Source organism: Rhipicephalus sanguineus, chromosome 11, assembly GCF_013339695.2.
Source record: "Rhipicephalus sanguineus isolate Rsan-2018 chromosome 11, BIME_Rsan_1.4, whole genome shotgun sequence".
Taxonomy (NCBI): Eukaryota; Metazoa; Arthropoda; class Arachnida; order Ixodida; family Ixodidae; genus Rhipicephalus; species Rhipicephalus sanguineus.
The window spans coordinates 74,526,987-74,536,889 of NC_051186.1; the positions used below are offsets into that span (position 1 = coordinate 74,526,987).

Sequence of the window (9,903 nt, forward strand, 5' to 3'; positions counted from 1 at the left end):
GAGCTTTACACACGGCATTTGCCACTGTGTCCTAACTGTTGGCTAACTCCTGACTTTTCCAGGATGTGGAGAGCTACGACCCGATCCTGAATCCAGTGCTGAACAGAGAAGTTCGCAAGACGGGTGGCCGTGTCCTCATCACGCTCGGTGACCAGGACATTGACTTGTCGCCCACGTTCTGCATTTTCTTGTCCACCCGGGACCCAACCGTAAGTTTCACGTCTTGGGTTTTTCTCTTTTGATAATATACCGTTGGTGTCGTGCACTTGCTTCTATCGTTGGCTGCTTGTTGCTGTATTGATGCCTTGACATCCACTACAAAGGGTTAGTGCAGCGGTGACATTCTTCCCGTCGGTTGTGCCAAACCTGACTTGTTGTACAACTTACCCAACAGTGTGTGTGTCCCTGGTATTTTCTTTGTAACCCTGATTGCTTATCTTACCTATTGGTGTCAAGAATAGCTCAGTTGTGCTTGGGAAGCACAGCTGTCTGTCAATGAATGATCTTGACGTCTTCACTACTACCTCTTCAGTTCCTAGGTTTTATCCGTTCGCCCTGTGTTTTGGTGTTACCCTTCGGCAAGACCTCTGCATGTTAGTTGCCTTGCTTGTAACGAGTTCGTCTTCACAAAAATCTTCTCTCCAGGTGGAGTTCCCACCCGACCTTTGTTCGAGGGTAACCTTTGTCAACTTCACAGTGACCCGGAGCAGCTTGCAGAGCCAGTGCCTGAATCAGGTGGGTTTGGCTGTCCGGCAGAAATTGTGGTGCCCTCTTGAAGTTACTTGGAAATTTTATCATGAAGAAAACAGCACGTGCTTAATTGTGAAATCACTAGAATATGAACGAGGTCTGATTTCTCTCCTTGGTTTGCGAATGTTTTGTGCAGGTCTTGAAGGCGGAGCGAGAGGACATTGACGAGAAGCGCTCGGACCTCCTGAAACTTCAGGGTGAGGGGCGTGGCTTCTGCAATGTCGTTACAGAGTTCTAGCATGTCTTGTATTCTGGTCTGTCTAATGGCTTTAGCATGATGCACACAGGGTTAGTAAATGATGGCATTGACATCTTGTGAAACTTCATCTATCTACAATTATGGTAAGTTTATTTATCATTCCGGGAGTGTTCTTGCCATAAAAACACTTGTGACTTTTTCACTGCCAGAAATCTACACAAACAGTGAGGTAAACAACACTTCTTAATGGCAATATAGCTCTGCGTTTGAGTGCTTTATCTCTGTGCTGCCAGTTGGCACCACCGATCTGGCTGCTCACATATACACCTCCAATAAACCCGCATTGTTGAAATGCTCGGAAGTTTGTGGATGAACTAAAGCTTTGTTGTTGTGCATTGCTGTTTTCTGTTTTCACCATGTAATTTGAATTGTGTTACAGTTGAACCCCTTTATAAGAGACACTGATGCAGCAGACAAATGACACCAGTGTGCCTACGTCGAAATAAGGGTTGATCAGAAAATTGGAACATGGCGTGCCCTGCTTAGAAGAGACCCCTCATATCAAAAGAAGGGGACCGCGCCCCTGTGCATGTTCCTTATGAAAGGGTTCAACTGCATGCGGATGTTTTTCCTCTGCCCTCCTGCAAGTTATTTCAGCATAGATGATGGCTCATCATGGGCTGATTCTCGTTTTCCACGTAGGAGAGTTCCATGTGCGGCTGCGGCAGCTGGAGAAGTCTCTCCTCCAGGCCTTGAATGACTCGAAAGGCAGGATTCTGGATGACGACAGGTTTGTCCGCAACATTGCCGGTGGTCGCATGCGTCCCAGAATGTTATATGGTCGACACGTGGTTCCAGATGTTGCATAGTTGTGACACTCCTTCCTTCCTAATGGTGCAGTGTGATAAGCACGCTAGAGAAGCTCAAGAACGAGGCGGCCGAGATTTCGCGCAAGGTGGAAGAGACGGACAAGGTGATGGCCGAGGTGGAGGCCGTCTCCCTCCAGTACCAGCCCCTGGCCCAGGCTTGCTCCTCCATTTTCTTCACCCTTGAGGGTCTCCACCAGGTGCGACAACTGTTTCCTTGAATATGCTGTCGCAAGCAGCATGACTGCATTCGCTAAACTTGGAGTGATACATAATATAGGATTACGGTCAATTAGGGATTTTTCGTACATGCCTGATAATTCGGACACTTCTGCAGCACCGTCACAGGCTCCATTGTATTGGGACACCTGCAATATTAGAATGCCGAAGAGTTTCAGCATCAGAATTCGCAAACTTTCGGCCGTGATTACAGGTCTGAAACTGCGTCACTTGGAGCCATCACTGCTGCTGTGTTGATTTTCTCTGTCCCAAACCAGCACCCTTGAGCATCAAACTGAATGCAGCCATTACGATTCCAAAAAGTTAGCTTTGCTGCAATGCAGTTATGCTGCACTGTCAAGCATATGCAAGGTGTTGCAGTGAAGCATACAGTGTGGAAAGGGGCCACCATCACGGGACCATGTTCCTTAATTTCTCACGAATGCATCTGCAATCTATCGTTACAGTAGTATGAGCACAGAGGCACCTAATAGGTATACTGGCGTGCCTTAAGAGCTATTTTAAGACTTGACTCTGGTGATTTGACCTGTTGAGGGAAGTAAGAATGCACGCATTTTTTTCGGCCTATTTCACGGTCTCTAGGGGGTCTGAACAGTTGTACAGTAGAACCCCGCTGATACGTTTTTGAAGGGACCGTGGGAAATAAACGTAAGAGACGGGAAACGTAAGAGCCGAAAAACAGGAAAAACGGCAAAATATTTAGTGGTACAGAATTTTATTTCAATTCTTACGAGCAGCACGAAAATTGGCGCGCTCAGCCGCGATCTAGTCGATGGATAGAAACGCGGAGCTTAGAACGGCCTTATCCACGGAAATGTAATCAACGTATGTGATTTTTTTAGCACCAACAGCTGTAGGCATGAAAGAACTAAGCACACGCAATCACGACTGGCGCGGCGAGTCCGACCGCGAACCGCACGCACGACCATGCGAGCTCCAACCAGCTCGAACTCCTCCCGTTCTCCGACAAATAACGATGATGATGAGTCTACGCCAACGCGATGGCAGAAGTGAATGCCAATCTCGAAGGCCTTGCTTTTGCAAGCAATTACGTCATACACGCCATGTTTGTGCAATGCAAATCTCAGAGGCTATGCTTTTGTCAATAGTAAATGCCAATCTCGAAGGCCTTGCTTTCGCAAGCAGTTACGTCATAGACGCCATCTTTGCAATTTGAATCTCGAAGGCCATGCTTTTGTTTGCATCAATTGAAAGATTCTGTTGCTTGCGCCTCTCATGCGGCTAATATTACGGTCAACGAGGCCAAGCTGCGTGAAAATGCGCCATGGCCGCTCTCTTTGGTAGTCACTCGGTTGGCTCCGGGCGCACTTCGCGACGTATCATACGGGAACGGTCCGACAGTTACGACGTAACAGCGGGGTTCCCAATACATTGTATCCTATGGGAGCTATGCCGGGACCGGCGGAAACGACGTAACAGCCGGGAAAACGCAGCAGTGAGGAACGTAACAGCGGGGTTCTACTGTATATAGATTGTACTTTATCAGGTACTTTGGCAGAACCTTTGAACTTGACAAGCTTGCAAAGAAGGAACCAAGGACTTCACAGCAGTTTAATTGATGAGGATATATAAATGTTTCCTCACCCTCTGCATTGCACGAACTGCCACAGAAGTCCTGCAATATGTGTCCCATGTGTCCTTGCAGGCCCACTTCCTGTACCAGTACTCACTTCACTTCTTCCTGGAGATCTATAATGACGTGCTGACCAACAACAGCCACCTGACGGGAATAGTGGACCACACCTCACGACTCGGCATCATCACTAAGGACCTCTTCCAGGTAGGCATCAGATCGGGGAAAAAGAAATTTGTTCGGTCGGCATGTTGTGCCATAGTCTGGTGCATTTTTTAAAATATTATAAGCAGGATAAATAAGCTGCTGCTTGATTTGCACGTTTATCGCAGTCCGGTGTTATTTTATAGAAAGGACAGATAAAATAACGGGCCCACTTAGATTTTTGATACATGCAGTTTGCTTCACTAAAGTTGAGCGTTGGGCTTGTTGGTGCAGCATGACTTGATGTTTCGCAGTGGAAGGAATGAGAACAACATTGAAAGAGCGCTGTGTGTCTCTTTATATGTCGTCCTCGTTCCTTGAGCGGTGAAACATCGAAACAGTTTGCGTAAAGTGCGCTTATCGTGGTCATAGTGACCGTTGACATTGTATAGCATTGTGCCTGAAAATTTGCAGCGTTGCCCACTTTCTGGTGTTAAAGGCAGCTTGAACTGTTACCACTGACCTTGCTGCAGTTGCTAATTCTAAAGCTTGCTGATCTAGGAGTGTCAAGGCTGAAGCACTGCACCTTCTCTAAAGAGTTGGTTATCCATGTTATAACCTCCTTACCTGCAAAGTATTGCATGTGGGATGGATCAATGCATTGTTAAAACAGCAAGTGAATGACAGCTTATCTGTTAAGGAGACCAAAGCAAACATGGCAGTTTGTGCACGTATTTTGAGAAAAATTGAGTGGGTAGTCAAAACAGTAGTCAAAACGTAACAGAAAACGTATAAGCTCAGTGTTACAGAAACGTAGAAGCTCAGTGAAGAACAGTGTTATACTGTTCTGTAAGAACAGTATAACACTGTTCTTACAGAAATGCACAGAAGGACTTAGGATTTTCTGTTTCCTTAGTAAAAATAATAAAAATGTGATGCAAGAACAGTTGCATCTACCAAGGCAGCAGTATCTTCAGTTTTATCATTGGTTTGCATATTGGTGCACAGGGGGGGGGGGGCTATTTTGTAAGTGTTCTGTCACAGAACGGAGGCGGGCACGGAACGAAACATCATGAGAGGATGAGAGGGAGCAAACAGCCAATAGGCGAGCTAAGGGAATTCAGAAATGCTTTCAGCGTATGAAGAACTATAGAATTAATATAGCTGAACATGACTCTTGGTAGGCATTTTTTTTCAAGGCTTGAAATTAAAGAGCGCGATGACTTTAACGATTTATTTGTGTTAATGTCTTGAGTGGACGCTAGGTGGTGTCACAATTTGACGAGTCGTTCGGTGGTGACTATTGGTGCTTGATTGGAATAAGCCGGACACAAAGCAGGCTAATTTGATTCTCCGGCCCCGGCGCTTACGTTTCAATCCAATCCAAGTCATTCTATCGACAGAACGGGGCCGCCGCCGGTTCTGTGGCTATTGTCATGTCTTAACCGTCAGATGAGCCTCAACCAATCCCATGCGGCTCCCTCTCGTCCTCTCGTGACATTTCGTTCCGTGCCCGCCTTCATTCTGTGACAGAATGTTTATAAAATAGCCTCCAGCTTCAGTTTTTGGTCACAGGTGTGGCTGTTCAGGCCTTAGTAATAACAGTTTTCACTTTTGTAAAAAATATTAAGTCCTTCGGAGAATTTCTGTTTCAATGTTCATCACACTGCTATGGCAGTTTTCATTTGACGTATGTGGGTTGCTCCTTGGGTACTGGTGGCACCAGAGTACTTGAGAAATCCAATTACAGCCACTGCAGTGATTCGTTCACTTGTGACGCCCCTTCGGGTGTGGTCACATATTCTGGGAAGTGCCATCACACTCTTAACACCCATGCCCCCACTGCAGGTGGTGTACACCAGGGTCACCCGGGGCATGCTTCACGAAGACAAGTTGGTCTTTGCCTTGCTCCTTTGTCGAATCCACCTCAGGGGATTCTCTCAGTGAGTGCCCTTCACTACCCAGGTTCACATTGAAATACAAGATGTTTTGCAGTGTTTTCTGCAAGTGTGTTCTTATTGGCACTAGTGTGCACTTACTGGTGAAGGCTACCAGAGTTGGCATTTGGTAGCAGAAACTTTTACATTGTGTACTCTACCTTACTTGAATCAGCATTGAAAACTTATTAATTACCTGTTCACTAAGGTGGAGGTGCACATTATTAAGGGACCCTGTAGGATTAATAATATTCCAGAGTCCTCCATTACTGCATGCCTCATAATCATATCGAGGACTGGGCACATGAAAGCCCAGAATCAAAATTGAGAATTTGGCCTACCATTGAGAATTTGGCTTTTCCACATAGTATAGGTGTCCTGTGGCCTAGTTTCACACATAAAGACGCAAAATTGGCGCAAAGGCTTGTGGGCTAATCGTATGCCCTTGTATGTGCTATGCTTAGGGAAACCAACTTCGAGCATGAGCTGAACCACCTGCTTCGAGGCAAGGAAGGCATCCTGCCGGGTCAGCCAACCATCCACGTTGCCGGTCTGTCACCTGACCAATTAGAGGGCGCCACCGCACTGTCGAGACTGCCCGCATTCCGCAGCCTCCAGCAACGCCTGGACGAGCATCCGGTAAGATTCATTCACGTGCATGCATATGTGGCGGCCCATGGCTTCTGGCATTTGCTGCTGGGGGGGTACGCTAATGCACAACTGTCCTTCGTTCAGCTTGAAGTCGTTATTTCTTGTTGAGCACATACTTCATTTTGAAGAAGGAATGGAATAGTCACAAAGCTCTCTCCTAAAAGATATTACAGCAAATTCCACTATGATTGTGTGCAAAATCTTAAATGCTTTAATGGTTACATTAGACACACCAACAACAAAACATTTGGGCCAGTCAGTACTATCAGGGAGTCAGAGTAACAATGCCGTGCACAGATCTTCACCTCATTTCTTTTGCAAGTTGCGCTGTTATTTCACACACTGCAGCCAACACATTAACATTGACCCTAGTAACAAATCTTGTGCTAGCTGTGGTGTTCTCACAAAGTGTCTGGCTATACATTGAAGGCCCAACTGTTCTTCACTGCAGGACTTCCTGGGATGGGTGGAGAGCACTGCTCCAGAGCGTGACGTGCCCGTCCTGTGGGAGGAGGGTTCGCGACCCCTGACCTCCGTGGGGCAGGCCATGCACCAGCTTCTGGTGATCCAGGCCTTCCGCCCAGACCGGGTCATCGCCCAAGGCCACCAGGTGGTGACCTCCGTGCTTGGCAACGACTTCACCTCGGCCTCCGAAACAGAGCTGGACCTGGCTGCCGTCGTCGACAACGAGGTTAGTTTTGCAAGGAAACATTATAGATACCATATACAGTCGAACCTCGTTATTACGTACCCACTTTAAGCGTACTAACGGTTAAAACGTAGTTGCGACGAATCGCCGACCGAGTCTCTTAGAGCCTAATGCATTCGCTGACTGCTTAAGCCGTAGTGCTTCCTCCTGCGCCTACCGGTTTGTGCGTACCCCGCGTACCGCGATAACTTCTTGTGTCATAAAATTTTACTGCAGCGCTGATCTTCCCGACGCCACAATGTGCCGCCAAAGGTTTTCAGTCTTTTCGAGAAGTGCGTAGATCGGTCGATCACCGATTCCGACTTCTGCGTGATTACGGCGACGCCTTTGCGGGTAAGCATCAGGAAAGAACGAAGGTGAGGCGGTGGCCACCGGCGAATGGGCCAGCATGACTTATCACTGACAACCTTATCACAATAAGTATCTTCAGATATCTGCTCGGGCACGCGTGCGGAGCAGCACTACTTTAAGCCTACTGCACGCTTTTAATAGACGACAACCTGAACGCGCTGGGCCACCGATTGCTGTCGCCTCGTTGTGTAGGGCCGTGTTCAAGCGCGCGCCGCTTTGTAGAAATGAAAGCAGCTTGCTGTTGCGGAGTTGAGCATTGCTGGTCGCGGGCGACGAGAAACCTCTTTGCATTGACGCTATCACGCTAAACACACGTGTACTGTACAGCAAGCATAGCGCTGTTGTAACCATACTGCACGGTTTTACAGTCGCCTACCGTTTATTCGGACGCTGAAAATTTGGACATGCTCGTTTATTCGGACACTTTCGCGGCACCGCCACTCGTCCCATTGAAGTAATGTAATCTCACGACTGAAAATTCGGACGCCCCACAGTCCGCCATTCGATTTTTCAGACTCCAGCTGGCTGATCGAGTGTGACGTTGAACGCAATGACAAGCTGTCAGCAAGGTTTACACTATTTTTGTTTGCTAGGTTGCCAGCACTGAAATGTTGCACTCTGGCTATAACTGGAGATGGTGCCAGTGTCAAAAATCCACACAGAAATTACAGATTTGAAGATAATGTTTGTTGGCTACACGTAATGGTCGCCTTTTGGCTTTAGCCAGTCAAGTATCCATTAAACGGCTACTACGGCCAAACAGCAGGCCAAGCCAAGCCAAGATTGGAATCAGCTCGGTGCGACATTTGAGGTGAGTGACGCGTACGAGTAGCACGCGGATCCTAATTCGGGCAAAGAGAGTACGACAACAGAAGCGCTGCAACATCAACTAGCCCAAAGTAATTTCCTTTTGGCATGTGAAGGTTTGCGTTGTCAGATGTTTCTGTGGCTAGGTCTGATCTGCGTCCTGAGCTTTGTGTCTTGCTCCCCTGTTTGTTGCTTGGCTTGCGAGGCCTGATCTGCTGAAATTGCTCCGACGACGCCCGTTCCACATGCACCACTGGAACTAAAGAAATGTGGCAACTACAAGGCCCTGAAGATGGCGAAAAAAGCGGCAATTATTCATCAGGTAGAAGGTGGTACACTAAGTTTTTCCCGGCCGCTTTCTGGACCAATAAAGCTGCTTTTTCTGGTGAATCCTTTTTTTCGGACTCCCGATTATTCGAACTTTTTGGTGGTTCCCGCCGAGTCCGAATAAACGGTCGGCAACTGTCTTGGGCGACCACCCAAACGCGCTTCCGTCCGCTGCCAGGACCGCTAGAGCGTCATGGAGTGCGCATCGCTTGCAGGAAGTTCGTCATCGCCATGTTAACCGAACAAGCTACTCGCTGCATCTATGCACGGTCTGGAATGAAGTGGGTACGAAGAACACTCCCATGACAAATTCGTGCATACGGCACAGCAAGCGGCCAGGCAGTGACAGCGTGAGCCGAGAAGGCGACGCACTGCACGCAACTAGCCAGGAGACGATCGGCTCCACGCAGCTGTACCGCGTTTCACTGGAACTGTGTCAGTTTTCGTTTAGTAGCAGATCGCAGTACAGACACACACACATATCGCGGAAAGCCGACACTCTCCATTCTGTCTCTATATCGGTCACTGCATATACCGGACCCTGTAATAGTTCCGAAATGCTCCTTGGCGTTGCCACCGCGCGCTATCGGCACTATCGGACGGTTGTGTGAAATTACCAGATTCTTTTCTCCACTTTGGCAAAAAGAAAGAAAAGGCTTTGCAGTGGGTACTTTTATTTACTGTGGCACTGTATTTATTTCTTTGCTGGCGGCGATGGCGTGCGCGAGGAGATGCAAATTTTACTTGGTGGTTATGCATACTACCATTTAGTGCGTAGTTATGTGGCATTCCGGGCAGGTACACATTAACGAGGTTCCACTGTACGTCTTTGACCCTCGAAGGGTTAATGAAAATGCACTCAACTAGGCCGGCAAGCTTCTGCTGGCTTATCAAATTTTCTACTAAGCAATACGTGACGAAGCTTTACTTTCTGGTGCAGGTGAAGGCAGGCACTCCGATCCTGATGTGCTCAGTGCCTGGCTACGATGCGAGTGGCCGGGTGGACGACTTGGCTGCCGAGCTGGGTCGCAGCATCACATCTCTGGCCATGGGCTCGGCCGAGGGCTTCAGCCAGGCTGAGAAGGCCATCAACGCTGCCTCCAAGAATGGACGGTGCGTTGTTGAAACAGTTGCTCACTCTTTAGGAGGAGCAAAAGGACACGAGAGCCTTTATCCTCAAAAGACTCGGCAGTACTGAGGCAGTTAGGTTTCATCTGCCACGTCCTCAGTGAATTGGACCTTTCGTATGCCATTTTTTAAAAGCCAGGCTATCTGTGGCCTAGTTGTCAGAAGTTGCTTCTGCCACATATTCAGTTAGCCATTACATG

The 9,903-nt window shown here is 47.9% G+C and overlaps 2 protein-coding genes across 16 annotated transcripts in view; one reads left to right on the top strand and one right to left on the bottom strand.

Annotated features, from left to right (window-relative positions):
- LOC119375152 (cytoplasmic dynein 1 heavy chain 1-like) overlaps window positions 1-9,788 on the top strand; it is a 35,594-nt gene extending 25,806 nt beyond the window's left edge. Inside the window, 10 exon segments of the mRNA XM_037645344.1 lie at window positions 63-209; window positions 646-735; window positions 887-947; window positions 1,652-1,739; window positions 1,850-2,015; window positions 3,722-3,856; window positions 5,642-5,736; window positions 6,195-6,369; window positions 6,833-7,072; window positions 9,516-9,788. Coding sequence (XP_037501272.1) covers window positions 63-209; window positions 646-735; window positions 887-947; window positions 1,652-1,739; window positions 1,850-2,015; window positions 3,722-3,856; window positions 5,642-5,736; window positions 6,195-6,369; window positions 6,833-7,072; window positions 9,516-9,773 — 1,455 coding nt within the window. The 3' untranslated portion in view covers window positions 9,774-9,788.
- The window catches only part of LOC119374775 (uncharacterized), a 236,589-nt gene that overhangs the window by 200,190 nt on the left and 26,496 nt on the right, over window positions 1-9,903 (bottom strand). The gene's annotated exons all lie outside the window — the stretch shown is intronic.